This window comes from Aulonocara stuartgranti, assembly GCF_965226115.1.
Source record: "Aulonocara stuartgranti genome assembly, chromosome: 23".
Taxonomy (NCBI): domain Eukaryota; kingdom Metazoa; phylum Chordata; class Actinopteri; order Cichliformes; family Cichlidae; genus Aulonocara; species Aulonocara stuartgranti.
In genome coordinates this window covers 12,620,752-12,636,717 of record NC_138958.1, presented here as the reverse complement: position 1 = coordinate 12,636,717, position 15,966 = coordinate 12,620,752, and the positions used below count along the sequence as shown (strand labels likewise).

The 15,966-nt window shown below is 39.5% G+C and overlaps 2 protein-coding genes and 1 long non-coding RNA gene across 6 annotated transcripts; 2 read left to right on the top strand and 1 right to left on the bottom strand.

Moving 5' to 3' along the window:
* Positions 1–136: 136 nt before the first annotated feature.
* On the bottom strand, positions 137–6,517 carry LOC309700047. Of its 3 annotated transcripts, none has more exons than XR_014274554.1 (3): positions 6,247–6,517; positions 4,452–4,607; positions 137–4,026 (listed from the first exon to the last, which is right to left on the bottom strand). It is a non-coding gene; the product is annotated as an uncharacterized lncRNA (long non-coding RNA). The 3 variants fall into 3 exon arrangements; XR_014274555.1 differs by lacking the exon at positions 6,247–6,517 and adding an exon at positions 6,156–6,238; XR_014274556.1 differs by lacking the exon at positions 6,247–6,517 and adding an exon at positions 5,358–5,456.
* A 1,729-nt stretch (positions 6,518–8,246) lies between these two features.
* Positions 8,247–9,820, top strand: LOC309701423 (serine protease 57-like). Of its 2 annotated transcripts, none has more exons than XM_082525580.1 (5): positions 8,247–8,356; positions 8,499–8,652; positions 8,813–8,942; positions 9,085–9,339; positions 9,440–9,820. In XM_082525580.1, the coding sequence occupies exons 1-5, from the start codon at positions 8,317–8,319 to the stop codon at positions 9,590–9,592; spliced, it is 732 nt and encodes a 243-aa protein (XP_082381706.1). In that variant the 5' UTR covers positions 8,247–8,316; the 3' UTR covers positions 9,593–9,820. The 2 variants fall into 2 exon arrangements, with proteins under 2 accessions (XP_082381706.1, XP_082381705.1); XM_082525579.1 differs by having other exon boundaries at positions 8,279–8,356; positions 8,487–8,652.
* Positions 9,821–11,018: 1,198 nt separating this feature from the next.
* Positions 11,019–15,944, top strand: LOC309701424 (spindlin-1-like). The gene is made up of 5 exons (XM_082525581.1): positions 11,019–11,179; positions 11,831–11,872; positions 12,202–12,449; positions 12,543–12,776; positions 13,750–15,944. The coding sequence occupies exons 2-5, from the start codon at positions 11,853–11,855 to the stop codon at positions 13,953–13,955; spliced, it is 708 nt and encodes a 235-aa protein (XP_082381707.1). The 5' UTR covers positions 11,019–11,179; positions 11,831–11,852; the 3' UTR covers positions 13,956–15,944.
* Positions 15,945–15,966: the final 22 nt, after the last annotated feature.

Sequence of the window (15,966 nt, the reverse complement as noted above, 5' to 3'; positions counted from 1 at the left end):
CTGGTTCAAAAGCTCAGTCATACCTGCTGTCTGGATGGCACTGACCAGCATGCAGAAACAGCATTAAATGATGTCAGCTTGAATAGAAACTACACAACAACACACTAACACCTCTGTTTGCTTTCAGTCCATATGCTACACCTGTGGGAAGCAGAAAGCTTGATGTGGTCTGCAGAGTTCATTACTAAGCAGACAACCACCCACAAACCAGACCTGGGACATGTTTCCTTTAGTTAGTTTGCCAAGTTCACACAACACAATACACAGCAAACTACCACTGAAAAAAAAAAAAAAACTATTTAAAATATTTTAAATGAACTAACTGAAGCAAAATTGACTCCAAAACAACTATAAAACTATAAAAACAGACGATTCTGTCCACGGGTGCAAGAAGAACAACCTCAGTCCTTGAAATTAAAACAGGAGTACCAGAATTAAAAGCCAAACATCTAAAATCTTCAACGTAAAAACCAAAAAACCAACAGGAAGTATAACTGAAGAAATCGACTTTCTCCCTGGAAGGGCAGGAAAAGTCTCCTGTATCGGTTACCTGTGTCCTCTGGGCTTTGCTGCATGTATTTAGTGATTTCATGCGAACACGAGGAACAATTATTGTCCTGTGAAGGTCTCTGTAGCTTACAAAGAAAAATGAATTAAAGAGACACACACACACAGAGGCAGCTAGACGAGGTAAAAACACTCCTGACTTCCTCTGTGATTTGTGGACAGCTGCAGTGAAGAGCAGCGCTGTGTCTGATCACACCACCTCAGTCGAGTTCAACACAAGTCCAGATCTGGAGTCGAGTATGAAGACCGAATGTATGAATCTCTACAAGGCACCTCTCAGCGGTGCCTTGTAGAGATTTCTCAGTGGGGCTATTTTCCTGCTTTTTGATTGGACTGAACATGCTGAATGTTCACAAACTGTTTGTTTAGTCTGCTGCACAAATATCAGTAGCAGCTTCCACCCTAATAAAGACATGCAGAGACTCTGCTCTGATTCCAGTCATCTACAAACACGGGGCAAAGCAAGTTGTGGCTTATAGCAGAGCTTAGCATGAAGAAGGAAATGAGATCAGACCTGTTTGTGTTTCTGTGTCCAGGTGACCCTCAGCAGCTGTCAGGTATGCTCAAGTATCACCTGGGTGAGAGCATGCTGGTGTTTTTTAAATTGCTCCTTTCTTTTTTTTTTTGTTTAATCAAACCTTTGTTTGTGTGTGTGTGCGTGTGCGTGTGTGTGAGAGAGAGAGAGACAGAGAGAACAGGTCACATGACAGCACAGCATTTTCTACCCAGTTTGAACTGAGTAAGAAATAACAAATGTATTTATTCAACTTACAGACAATAAAAAAAACAGAAATCAGTGTAAAATTTAATAACTTTTATTGATAACTTTTTTAAAAGTTATTAAAAAGAAAACCCCAACAGAAAAACCCCTCTGAGCAAGCACTTGGCGACAGTGGGAAAGAAAAACTCCCTTTTAAGAGGAAGAAACTTCCGGCAGAACCAGGCTCAGTGAGGGGACAGCCATCTGCCGCGACCGTTCCAAGGGGTTATCACAATTTTTTCTACAGTGCATCAGGGGCGATCGTGGCTCAAGACACTTCACCCTACGCCTACTGGTGGTGGTCAGAGGGCCCGGCGGCGCCAGTGTCCGGCAGCCTCGCCTCTGTCAGTGCGCCCCAGGGCGGCTGTGGCTACAACGTAGCTTGCCATCACCAGTGTGTGACTGTGTGTGTGAATGGGTGGATGACTGGACGTGTAAAGCGCTTTGGGGTCCTTAGGGACTAGGAAAGCGCTACACAAATACAGGCCATTTACCATTTTACAGTGCATCAACCTTGTTTTGTCTCCTGGTGAAACAAAACAGTCGGCCTATAGATGAGAAAAACCGACGTATGCAACTTGGCTTCTTCGAGAGTTTGGCTGCCTCTTCTGTGAAAATTTTAACAATCGTATTGTCGACTGTTGGGTCATTTAATTCCATGTTTCGCAGAACTACTTCTGCCTCTTGCCACTGTTTACACAGGGCTTTGAAAATCACCTTCTCAAAGTTTTTGAACTTCCTTAAGGGGATTTGATCAATTTCATCCCCGATCTTAGCCCAGATCTTTTTGCTAAGCCTCTTGTAGATGGCTAAAACTCTTTCTGGACTTATGACTTTACCTGATTTTTTTATAACCCGCTTAACTAGTTCTTCCATACATATTTCCACAAAAAATCGGTATTTTTCTTTGTTTTGAGGCAATTCCTCCTTTGCTGCCAAAGGGTGTTTTTTGAATTGATTTTGCATGCTGGCTTCATGTTGAGCAGAGGATTTCTTTGGGGTTACATTATTTTCCAAAGAGGTTCCTGCTTTATCTACAGCCTGCGTGGTGTCACGGTTTTTCTTGTCTATTAGAGTTCTGGGCTCGTCAGTTGTATCAATGATATTTGTGGCAACATTTTCTGCTGTGTTGTTCATGTTGTCTGTTGTTTTCTGTTGTTCAGGAGCTGTCTGTGTCTCCTTTGAGGCCACTGTTGTTGTGCTATTTTCCCTGATGTTGAACAAATCCCTTGTTTTCTGTAGAATCACAGCCTGAATTTGATCTGCCAGCGATGCATTATCCTCTGAGTTTTCAGGTCTTTCCATGGTATTTTGGACATTAGTGATAAGTGTGGCACCAGCGGAATTTTCTGCTGTGCTGTTCACATTGACTGTTGCTTTCTGTACAATAACAACTGGCACACAGATTCGATTTTCCATGATGCGGTCAACTGTGTTAGAGGTCTGTGCACGTTCAGGAGCTGTTTCTGTCTCATTTAAGGACACTGTTGTTGTGCTATTTTCTGGGATGTTGAACAAATCCATTTCTTTCTGTAGAATCACAGCCTGAATTTGATCTGCCAGCCATGCATTATCCTCTGAGTTTTCAGGTGTTTCCGTAGTATTTTGGATATCAGTGATATATGTGACACCAGGGCAATTTTCTGCTGTGCTGTGCAAGTTGACTGTTGTTTTCTGTGAAATATTAGCTGGCATTTCCGTGTTGCGGTCAACTGTGTTAGAGGTCTGTTCAGGAGCTGTTTCTGTCTCATTTGAGGCCACTGTTGTTGTGCTAGTGACAGCAGTGTCCTGGCAAAACCTCATTTCTGCACCTGCCGACAGTGAGCATAGGGCTATGACATTATCTACAAAATTACACAGCCTTCCTATGGTGGCATTTTCGGCGTAATCAGACCGCAACTGTTGCCACTGCTCATGTGTAACATTATTTAGCAATTCCTCTAGCAGTGGCCTAACATCATCTGCAGGAGTGGAATCACTCCTGACATTGTTTGGATTGCTACTAGCTGTTAACCCACAGGCACACAACCAAGAGACCTAAACTGATTAGTATTGGCTTGCTTCTATCACTAAACATCACAATCACTAATACTACACGATGCAATCTGTTTGTAGTGGTGCACCTTGGGAAAAAAATTGCAAATTGGTGAAATTGGTGCAAGGCGCCATTTCCATTGAGAAAAATGGACATTCAAAGTTTGAATTAAAAAAAAAACAAAAACCATGGCTTGAAAAGTGAAAACTGCAGTAATAAAGGCCCCAAGTTGAAAAGTGCCAGAAAAATAAGTTTCACTATGTACTGCAACTTTACCAGTGCTGGCTTAAAAGAAAGGATGGTACATATTCGAAGAGGTAAACATGTTGTTCCCACATCATAACTGGAAAACTGTTCAATCGTACAGTCTGGTCCTGAGAACCTGGGCCTTCTTTGAAAGGCTGTTCCTTTTGAGCTCCATAACCAGTTTCTATAATACCTCGAAGGTATACTTTTCCAGTGGGTAGGTGAGGTTCAAAGTGTACATTAGTCCAAACAGCATTGCAGCTGCTAGGGTATAGTTATCCAAATCCTGCCAGACTCTCTGGCCTTCAAGGACTATCCCGATGTCCTCAGGGCTGCCATTGGCATCTCTTGACTTTATGATGTAAATTCCCATGGTTGTTTCCTTATTAGATCGTTGGATAATGGCTTCATCTGTGGCCTAGAAAATGCAGAATTCCAAAATTTAATTAAACAGAACACTGGTCAAAGAACATTATACCAAATCTTATTTTAATCTGTGTCACTATTCCAAAAAATGTTAACATTAACACATTAGGTGAACAAAAATGGATTCATTACAGCATGTGATTTGAGTCCTCAGAATGCTTAAAAAGGTAATGCATGAAGTGAAATCTCCATGCAAAGAAGCAGAATACTGTCAGAGCATAGAGAGGTGTTCAACTATGAACTCCACACATCGTTCTGATGCAGGTAAAAGAAAAAACAAAAACAAAAAACGCACCCATGGTAAATTGTGAAAATCCCAGGTGATTTTCAACATACTCCTGGCATAGAGTGACAAGCAGCATTTTGTTAAAATTATTATTTTCCCTAAAGTGTATACACAAATTATTTTTTTCTTACCTGGGCCGTGGGCTCCAGAATGTTCTGCAGTCTTCTTCCTATTTGTCCTCCTCGCCTTTTGAAGACCTTTATGAGTTTGTCAGATAGCACATCTATCTGCGAGAGTAATCTGGACTGCAGTGGCATGGTGGTAATGCGCTTAAACTCTGCATTTATCTAAAAAGACAAGTTGTCACATAAAAATGCTGTCAAAATCTCAAATCTCACAAGGTTACATCCACACAAAGTTGTTATTTTTTGTCATGTTACTATTTATTAGCTATGGGTCCCATGTTGCTGAGCAGTTCCATAGTTGCCCTTACTTCCATACCACCCAAAGCCTGTTTGCAATCACAGCAGTTGCCTCCTTCTGGCCATTTTGCAGTTCTGCCAAATGACCCAGAAACTACATCTATTATTGTCATATACACATCAAGGTCTTTCATTAATACTTAGTTAAATTAGTTAATTTGACCTTCCAGAAAATTTACCTTACAGAATGTGAGATAACATATCGTTAGCTTCATAGCATAATTGCCTAAGTCATTGACTTAGTCCAATGACTTAGGCAATTATGCTATGAAGCTAACGATATGCAAATCTTCACCTCCCCCCCAACAGAGCCCACCCCATGGCAAACTAGCTTATTTAACTAAAACATTTTAGGTACAACCAGTTAACTAAATGGACACGAGTTTGTTAGTCTGTATTCACTGAGAAAAAACAAGCGAATGTGACTGGGCACACACTGAAAAAAAGCTAATGCACATAATATTGTCCTGCAGCTTAAGCTAGCATTATCATTAGTTAACTTAAGGAATGACTTGTTTTTTCCATTATGTTGCTCAACAGGAATTCATGAGAAAAACTTCCCCATATAATGGATGTTCTCTTCGTTTCCTCTCAAACATGTAGTTTTCAGTTTACCTCGACAAAGTAAAGCTCAGCACCAAACGTAAACGAAGCAACGACAAAAAATGGCGGACCGCCACAGTGAATTTTCCCTCGCAGAACACGCCCTGGGGGGGTGGAGTTTCAACAGAAAACACAACTATTTTCTGTTATTTTGATATGACTGGTTTTAAAAGACTGAACATCCTTCTAAAACAAGTGAAAGGCGTGAGACTTAATTATGTTTAGACCAAAAATATAACTGATTCATGTTGGATATATTTACTGTATTTTTACTAATTTAACAACGTCATCATTGCATTAGTCGCTTTATGCTATAGCATTACGCTTACATTAGCTTGAAGCTCAAGGTCGTCATTTTATTTAATTTCTTTTTCTGGGCTTACAAACAGGACACACAACATTTAGATAACCGTTACACTGAATCTTGGGTCTGTGTTGAGTCTTCCAGCTGCTGACTACAGAAGCTAGATTGACCTTTCAGCATGTTTATAGCGGCTGTGGCTATGTGCTGGTAATGTTACCGTGTGTGAGCAGTCACATTGGCAGCAGACATGTTTCAACAAACTAGTCATATCCCGGCCCTACATTAGCTTGTTTAATGGTTAAGACACTGCAGGTACCACCACTTACTACAGACACCGATGCAAGTTTGTAATAGTCTGTTAATTTAGACTGAAAGAATATACAAACAATATTAACTCACATTATATATGTTAATTACTAATTTGCTTATCGCATAATTTCGGTTACCATTAGCTAACTGGAGCCTAACATTGGCCTTTCATGGTTTTCGATAAACAGCCCACATACCTGTAAAATAACAACACCCCAGTAAAAGTCCACATATATAAAGGGTCTACACTCTTTCTCACTGGTGTGTTAGCTTTAAAATCCTATTTACCTTCAAGTGTAAAACTCCAGATGGTAGTAGATTTTCCAAAGCGAGAGACAAAAATGGCGGACAGTGCAGCCGATTTTTCCTTTCCAGGGGGCGGAGCTTGAGGATAAAACACGACTAACTTGTTTCTTTTCAACATGATTTGTTCTAAAAGAATGAATATTCTTAAAGAATATGTGAAAATTAAAAGACAAAAATATGTTTAGATGTGAAATTTAAATTAGTCATGCTGGATATATGAAGTAATTCTATGCAGATTCAACAACCACCCTATTGCATTTTTTTCAGTGTAGATACAGCTTACTTATTACTTAAAAGCTTATCTGTGAGTTCACGGTGACTTGTGAGGCACAAAGTCTGAGGCTATGGTCTGTTGTAATATTTATGGTACAGTTACCAGTGCAATTAGTACCCAGTGCACATTACACAGAGAGTAGAGTCTGATAGAATATCTGATTCACTTCATGAATCAGAGATCCATATGCATACTGACCCAAGACGCATGCAAAATTAAAAAGGTGAGGATGGAAAAAATGCGAATCAGCTGTAAAACTATTCCTGTTTTGGGAATTGTCTCATTGTTGCCACCTCTAGTGCACCTGTTGTTAATGTAATTCTTGTTTTTTCTCAGCTGTCTGCTGTTTAACAAGATGCAAAAATAAAACCAAACTTAGAGTTGCTGTATTTATTATTAAGTTTTCTCAAAGTTCAATTTTGCTTTGGAGCTTTATTTTTTTTATTTAATGAACCAACAATAAAGAACTTTTTGGTCGGTGTTCAGTTGAGCTCACCACAAACATGTTGTTACTGTTACTAAAGGGATATTCTCTCTTCCTGCCATTTCTCAAACATCACATTTCTGATTCTATAAATGCAAAATCACAGGAAGTGCATTAATCAGTTTCCTACAGTTTTTCGGGAGCATGCATCTAAAATTTAAAATCTTATGCATGCAGCAAGAAACCCAGTTTTAGGTTAAAGCAGAAGTATTCTTGGGGTGTGGTATATTGTGCTATACAAAATCGCAGCGTTTCTTAAGAGCACTCTTTTCAACAAACAAAAGGGGAAGTGTAAGTATCCCATATTACCCGTAACTACAAACACTCAAACACAGACTTATTAGTGATGTGCGATACCACTTATTTCCTTTCCGATCCGATACCAAGTAAAATTCAGGGTGGTCTTGACGACACTGATCGGATACCGATACGTTGCACAAAAACTCAGACAACATCAGAGTACTTGTTCTTATTGTTTAGTCATGAATATTATCATATAGAAATAAAAAATCTGAAGTTGTGTGTTAATTGATGCTATTTGAACACGTATATCTTGTCATTTAACATTGCCTGGACATTCCAACAAAAATGTCCAACATTCACACTTTCCCTCATTCACAGTAGTGCTGCGCCACACTACAAATTTTAGTATCGATCTGATAACAAGTAAATACAGAGCCAGTATTGCTGAAGTTGATTAATGAGATGAATTCTCAATTTGCAAATTCTGAACACATTTTCATCATCACTATATAAGTGTGATTTTTTACTTTCCACAATAACTAGTTAACACAACAAAACACACCTTTGAGCTTTTCATGTGTTTTAAAACTGGGTTTTTGGAGACCTGGAATCTACATTTTTCTTTCTCTAACGCACACAAAAAGATTCTGACATTTTTCACAGTGCATGTTTGAGGTTTATTTTTTCCAAAGAAATAATTAACAGAGTTCAGCGGGCTACACGCTGAATTTCGATACCAATACTAGTGTTGTTATCGATGCTGTCGATACTTGAATCGATCCGTCCACCTCTAGTACTTGTAGTTAACTGCAAACTAGAATTAGGGAGGAACAATTATGAACAACTAAACTTCCTGAGCATTGTGTGCATCTAGTTACAGCTCAAATACCACTGCCCGTTAACATCAATTATGAAACCTTGTTTTGTAATTTTTACCAAGACCTTTACAAGACACCTTACAGCATGTTAGCAAACACACTTAAGCAATACAAAAGAACATGAAAAGAGACATTTGCTTCCCTAAACTTTAGTGCGGATTTCACCAGTGACCATGGTAGCCAGATTCTTCCTTCTGCTGTTTGTCCTCAGTGGTAAGCTTTCATGTCTTTCTGATAAAAAATAATCTAAAATCTGACAAACACTGTGCATATTTTTATTTGCTACCTATCCTACTACTAATTACATATTGTCCTGGATTGCTATAAACAAATGACGTCTTAGTTTGTGTTTCAGGAGCTGACGGTTCTCGGATTATTGGAGGCCGAGACGCTGCCCCCCACTCACTCCCCTACATGGCCTCAGTGCAACTTCAAGGTCGCCATTTGTGTGGAGGAGCACTAGTGAGAGAGGACTTTGTACTCACAGCAGCACATTGTGAGACACGTGGGTACGAATTCAGTGTTTGCTTTAATCGGCAGCATTTGCAGAACTGACAAAAAACCCCTCTATCAGTTTTTCTCAATATCATAATAGGTTTCTTCGTTATGGAAGAAAAATTATTAACTTTGGATTCTTGATAACATAATAAATGTTGCTGCAATTTGTAGAATACCCACAGTCGTGCTGGGAGTTGATTCCCTGACGGGTACTGAGCCAACAAAGCAGCAATTCCTTGTGGTCAAATCTTTTCCGCATCCAGACTATGATGGACACAAAAATGATATCATGCTCCTCAAGGTGAGAACAACAGCTGTCTGCTAACATGATCATGATCATTTCTAATTTGCACAGAAACATAACTTGTGATGTTAAGGTTATGCAAATACTAACACCGTTCAGCTTTTTAAAGTATTTTTCCTGTTGTTGATCTCCTTCTCAGCTGAACCGGAGGGCCCAAGTGTCTCAAGCAGTTCAGGTGATCTCTCTGAAACCTGGCAGTCTGAATCAAATCAGCCAGTGCATCACAGCAGGCTGGGGCGATATAGGCGATAACAACACCTTACCAAAAACGCTTCAGGAAGTCAACGTCACCACTCTGCCACAAATGATATGCAAAAGGAGATGGGGACAAGTTCCCATCACACAGTCGATGGTTTGCGGTGTGGGCTCCCACAGCCTTCAAGGCTTCTGCTCAGTAAGAGATTAAAGTGTCTGAGTACTGGAAAAACCTGAAAAACCTGTATTTTAAACAAAGCGTAAGTGTACTTAAGTGTACTTTATCATTTCTCTTCAAGGGAGACTCAGGTGGACCGCTGGTGTGCGATGGAGATGCAGCAGGTGTTATCTCTTTCTCTGGGAGGCGATGTGGAGACCCCCAAACCCCCGATGTCTATACACGCATATCTTCTTTCCGGGCATGGATTCAAAGGGTGTTGAATGACAATTAGGCCAGTTAGACTAACTGATAATGTGTCGCAACGCTTGATTGGATTATGGTGCTGTAGTCTTGATTTTTGTAATTCTGCACTCATCACAGATATCCTTTTGCTTTAGGTGTGCCTTTCAGATGGGTTAGGAAAGGTTCATGCATGCTTTTCTCTTCTTCTTTGCTGTTGGTGCACTTCAATGTGTTTCAAATAAGAGCACAATCTAAAATAAAATACTTTTGCTCGAGAGTTATTGTACATTGTGGTTTTATTTATTTATTTTGAAAAAGCTGGATGGCGTACCGAACATTACACTAAATATTGAAACACTCAATTCATGCAAATCATTTTCCTCATCATGCAGTGATACTAGTATAATGATACCTCACGGAAGAGTTAAAATATTTAGCATGAAGCACAGGCTCACTGAATATCTTTGTCATTCTCAGTCACAGGGAGGCAGCTGCATCCTGTTCCGGTTGTTTGTTTGTTTTTGTTTTTTTAGGTATTACAAAAAAAGAAGGCCTCCAACACTGTCATCTTCATAACTGCTGCATTTCAACCATATAACATTTTTGTCTCTGCCGTTAAATATTGAAAACTCACTCCACACTGAGCCTGACTATATTTGTTCCTCTCTAGAATATTTTATTGGATACTATTTTTAATTAACCTCCAGTTTTTACTTTTTAAAATGTGTTTTTGAAATTATGCTTGACTGACTTTTAAAAAATATATTGAAAAATCAAATAAACAAACCAAAAAAACCCCAACAACAACTGCAGTACTCTAACATACCTTTAGGGGGAGAGCAGCTAGTAATGGCTTTATGGGAAACACTACAAAGCTTATATAACATCATACTGAATATATGTTACTTGCTCTGTGCATATGTTAAAATAAGATTAAGATTGCTAAGATTGATTCAGATGATTAAGGCAGCCCAAAACATGAAGGTCACACTATGCAAGTGTCCTTGTCATGTGTCTAATATTTGTCCACACCTATTAACTCCTAATTCTAAGCCGGCACATTTATTTTTACAATATTTTAAGTCCATCTAATTAAAACAGCTTCCTTATTGTTATAAAGTATTGTTGTAAGCTTTAAATTCCCATGTTTTAGAGTAATATTCTAATTTTACAAACTAAATGCTCTCACAGCTCAAACAGTGACGCCAAAAAACTAAAACAAATACCGTCTGTCCCTTTAATTGAAACCATAGGCAACTCCTGCGTCATAGAAAATTCTGACCTCATTTTTCCTGCTTGTTGGCTGTGTTGTGTAGCTATCTTTCTCATATTTCTAAAACACACGAGCTGACAGTATTCACGAATCACTGTCTGAAACTGTTTATGTTTTGTGTAAAAAAAAAAAAAAAAAGTCAGTTTCGCGGAAACCAAAACATCATTTCCCATCACTCCCCGCGCCCTGCTCTCATTCTTCTCTACGGCTCTGGTGACTCACGGCTTGACGGGATATAGAGTCTTCTCCCCCCTCCTTTCCCTTTCCCACAGGTTTCGCGAGATTTTACATAGGCGGGTTGGTGTGTGGCAACATTTCTCTGCCAGACGAACTGCACAATGCTGATATGAAATCTGCTTAAAGGTAATGAAAATATGTTCCACATAGAGAACAAGGCTGTAAACACACAGTTTTTAGCTGTGTTTGCTAGCTGCCATTAGAGACAACGAAGAGTGTGCTGGATGTATGTGTCCGCCTACACTTACCTACAGTAACATCTGCATTGAGGTAGAGCTAAGACTGTTTCCGATAACCTACAGAGGCGTTGTGCTGGCTTTAGTCCAGGACAGGTAGGGTACATGTGACGTAAAGGGTCTAATGGCCTTGCCAGTCAGCTTTTATGTGTAACTTGGTGAGTCCTTTGCGCCACACTGTAACCTTCTAACATTAAATCCTGTAATTTCGCACATAGCAGTGAAACGGCTTTTCTCAAAGTTGTCAGTCGGTTTTGTTAAGACTTTGTGATCCTAAGATGAGGGGAGGCTTGGTGTCAGCTATAACACACACAGTCTTGTCTTAGTATACAGTGACCTCTATGGTAATGTTGTGTCAATAAATACCCAGGAAGTTATTCCGTCATGCAAATTCATTGGCTCGAGGACTTGTCCGTCTGTTGAACAGGCAGCATCTGTTTCATAAATATATGTGTGTGTGGCATCTCTTACTGTATAATCATCATACATGTGCTTGTCAGTTTGGCAGCCAAACTAATTGTCCTGTCTTTCTCTTAATTAGTAACCTTTGCATTTCTGGAGGCATGTCCAAGAAAAGGGGCAGGTATGTCGATCTGCGTCTGCTGTATGTATTTGATGTCACATTGTGCCGTCGTTGTCACAAAGAAGTCACTGCAAGAAACCCCCCAAGTGTTTTAATCACGTGGAAGCCACAGAAATGAACAAATAGCTGAGAAATGTGACAAAGGTCATACATACATAATTTCCCAGAGGAACCCACCCGAGGGATTAATAAAGTTCTATCTTATCTTATCTTATCTTATCTGTATTTTGACTCGGGTGCATTTTTAAAAGAGCAAATTAGGTTAGGTTGTTGGACCTGTGTGTAAGGCTCAGGCTCACAGACTTGCATCTTCGTCTTGTTTCTACCAGAAAACGGAGCAGCGGGGAACTGAGTGACGCAGTAACCCCAGACCCCAACTACATTCTGGGAGTCCGCATTCAGCATAACTGGCGTGAGAGGGGGAATCAGAGCAAATGGAAGGGCACAGTACTTGACAGAGTTTGTGTAAATCCTTCCCTCTTCATGGTGAAATACGATGGCTTTGACTGCGTCTATGGCATTGAGCTGTTCAAGGATGAGAGAGTGTCCAACCTACAAGTGTTGTCAGAAAAAGTTGGTAAGTCAGCGTCTGCCTTGATCAGTTCATACTTCAGATTCTGGAGTTACAGCTGGGTCTGTATTGTTCTCTTTCATGCTTCTGTCTCCACAGTAAACAATAAAGTCAAGACACCTCCAGGGGCGGAGGAGTTGGTTGGCAAAGCGGTGGAGCATTTATTTGAAAAGGAAGATGGAGAGAAGAATGAGTGGAGAGGCATGGTCCTCTCCAAAGCACCAGTTATGACCAACTGGTATTATATTACTTATGAAAAGGACCCCGTTCTTTATATGTACCAGCTGTGGGACGACTATGCTGAAGGAGACCTCAGGATTCTGCCTGAAGCAGGTATTGCTAATTTCTGTAAAAATTTATAAACACTTTTGTCCTATGGCATTAGAAATGAGTTAAACTGGGCCCATTTTATGTATATAAATCAATTTTACACTTTGAAGATCATTTGATACATTTTTCTTCTGTTGGGCATGAATACCATGTGAGCTAAAAAAACAAACAAAAACATGATCGGTGTCTGTGTTCATCATCTAATCAGTCATATTTGGGGCAACCATGGTTCACGGGGTTGGGAAGCTCGTCTTGTAACCGGAAGGTTGCCGGTTCAATCCCCAGCTCCGTCCGTCCTGGTTGTTGTGTCCTTGGGCAAGACACTTCACCCTACCTCCTACTGGTGTTGATGGCACGATACGGCAGCCTCGCTTCTGTCAGTCTGCCCCAGGGCAACTGTGGCTGCAACTGTGGTTTGCCTCCACCAGTGTGTGAATGTGAGAGTGAATGAATTGTAAAGCGCTTTATAAATGCAATCCATTATTATTTACTTACAGAAGCACTCTGGCAGAATGACGCGTTTTGAAGGAAGTGAGCAGCATTTCCCTACTTTATTTCCCTTAAAATAAAGTATTTTAAGTTAAATTTGAGTATTACAGATACCTAATATAGCTGCCATGCTGTGTAAATAAAGCCCAAGGATTGAATAATAGTATCACTAAACGACCATTTCCAGCATGTGAAGAAATTTCCACATCTGATTTGTCAGAGATAGGTATTCACATTAACTTCAAGTGAAGTTTAATGCAAATAGAGAGATCTTTATGCAAAATGCTTTGACCTTTATAGTACGAGTATAAAAAGCCAAGTATAAAAACAAAGTAAGTTTTTTTTTAATTTGTGAAAATTATGACAATGACACCATTATTTTTTTTCTTTTTATCAACAGCTTTCACCAGCAGCAGGATTTTATTTTACTCTTCATCTCTTCTGTAATTATAATCTTGGTGTTGTAATGATTAACCTCTCTCCACAGAAAACAAGCACCTGTTGCCTGCAGACAGGAAGCCAGGAGAAGAGACGGAGAGTCTCGTTGGGAAACAAGTGGAGTACGTTACTGACAAGGGTGTGAAAAGAACAGGCCTGGTCATCTACCAGGTCCCGGCCAAGCCCTCTGTCTACTACATCAAATATGACGATGACTTTCATATTCATGTCTATGACCTTGTCAAAACCACCTAGAGATAGTGGACACTTTTATCTAATTCCCCGACATCTCTCCACCTGCTACTGTTCCACTCATTGCTACAATCTGTTATTCAAAGCCTAGACAGGGTTAAATAGCTGACATGCTTTATTGTTCAGAAGTCAGTGCAATCTCTTTTCATTTCTTTTTTCTTTTTTTATTTGTATGCACAGCATAACTGTAGCACTGCTATGCTTGGCTGTTTTGCAGAGAGAAAGTTTTTGTTTTGTTGTTGCTGCTCTACTTTAAATACAACTTTAAAGTCTGGACAAAGTCAAAGATTGCACTGCACAACATTTGTGCAGCACTTTCACGTCTGTCCCCAAAAGTGCTCCTCTTAATTAAATTCCAGTGACTAACGAAGCTGCTTAATATCTCCTTTCAAAGGGCACTTTATGTTGGCTTATCTAAATTGACGATAAGTGTTGACACACACCTATGGACTAGGTGTTTTCCACTGAGGTAGTTATTAAAAGAAATGGGCAGATGCAAATGTGTGTGTGTGTGTGTGTGTTCATCAAAGAATATCAAATTAACTTAACACCAGAAGAGATAAATGGAAGTTGCATTGTAAAACCATCTTAATTGAGGCCAATTCTTTTTAAAAGCCAACATATTCCTGCACCTTTGCACCACGTGAAGTATTTCAGCTTTCATAGCTGGATGAAGTGGCTGCACGCTGCATATGCCATTCGTGCTGAACATGACCTTGAAGGAAGGTTTCTGCACAGGCCCTAAATCCTAACATCAAGAGTGCAAGTATCATGTTTGTGCTGGTAATTAAAGTACTAAATTTGCATATGAATTTGATCCCACTGATATCATAAAGTGCCTTCCGGCTTATCATTTTGCAATACTGTACTTACCATTTCTCTGACTGTGCTCTTAATTAATCTTTGCCCAGGGAGGCTGCTATTTGGTCCTCATTTCAAAGTGGTAACACTGACAGCTGGAGCAAAGTTTTAAAACTATCAATTTGTATTAGTGATGTGTGTGTGCTCTTAATGCAGTTTGAAAAAGTTCGTCAAACATAATGCACATTATCATTGGTTGTATAATCTCACTGTTGACATTGTGGGGAGCACTTTATTGTATAAAGTTTACATATTTAGGTAATGGTACACTTTAATAGTTTCCCCCAAACGGTGTTTCCTTAAATGCTAATGTGGCAGAATTTCGCTTTAAGATACACGCATGTAAAAGAAAAAAAATAGCTACAGTACATAATGACAGTATTTAATCTACGAAACTTGTGTAAAATTACTTGTAATGTTGCCTGTTGTGATTACTTCAGTTTATTAAGAGTATCTCATTAAAACGCCACACCAGCTTCTTGTGAAAAAGTAATGTACATTAATTAAAATATGAATATTTAAAGATTGTAATCAACTGATTTGTTCAGTGACTAATCTCGACTCCTCCCTTTGGAACTCATAGTCTTGCAAATACGAGCAGCCAGTTTCCCACTCATGGATTAAACATAGTCCTAAACTTAAAGAAAAATTCAATGAAGAGCTTCACTGGGATCAGAAATTTATTTTAAGATTAGGCATAATCAATGTTTGGGAAGCTAAGGCTCTTCGCTTGCCACGTGGACGTCATCTCGCTTTCGTTACCGTGTTGTAGTTGCTGAACTGGCCTCAGTCTTTTCAGCCTTTGCCTTTTTTTTCTGCATGCATCATATCTGATCAGTGCCTCAAGGTTTATAAACTTTATTTGGATGTGAAGAAGTGATAACACGTGGCAGAATGGGTAATGTTTTCTTACATTTAGATTTAAAAAAAAAAAGTTGACACTAAACATCGCCGCTCGCGGTGCTGTGGAGTGTGTCTGCATCGTGTACAGTGGAGTCAACCGATCATAAATGGCTGCGTGTGCTCTTCCTCACGCTTTAGGTCATCTCCCCCTCTTTTCAAGTTGTAGCAGAATCAACAGTGAACTGTGTCATTATTATTGTCATGATTAATAAAGATTTTTGCACATTTGTATGGTCTTACACTTTTTGTC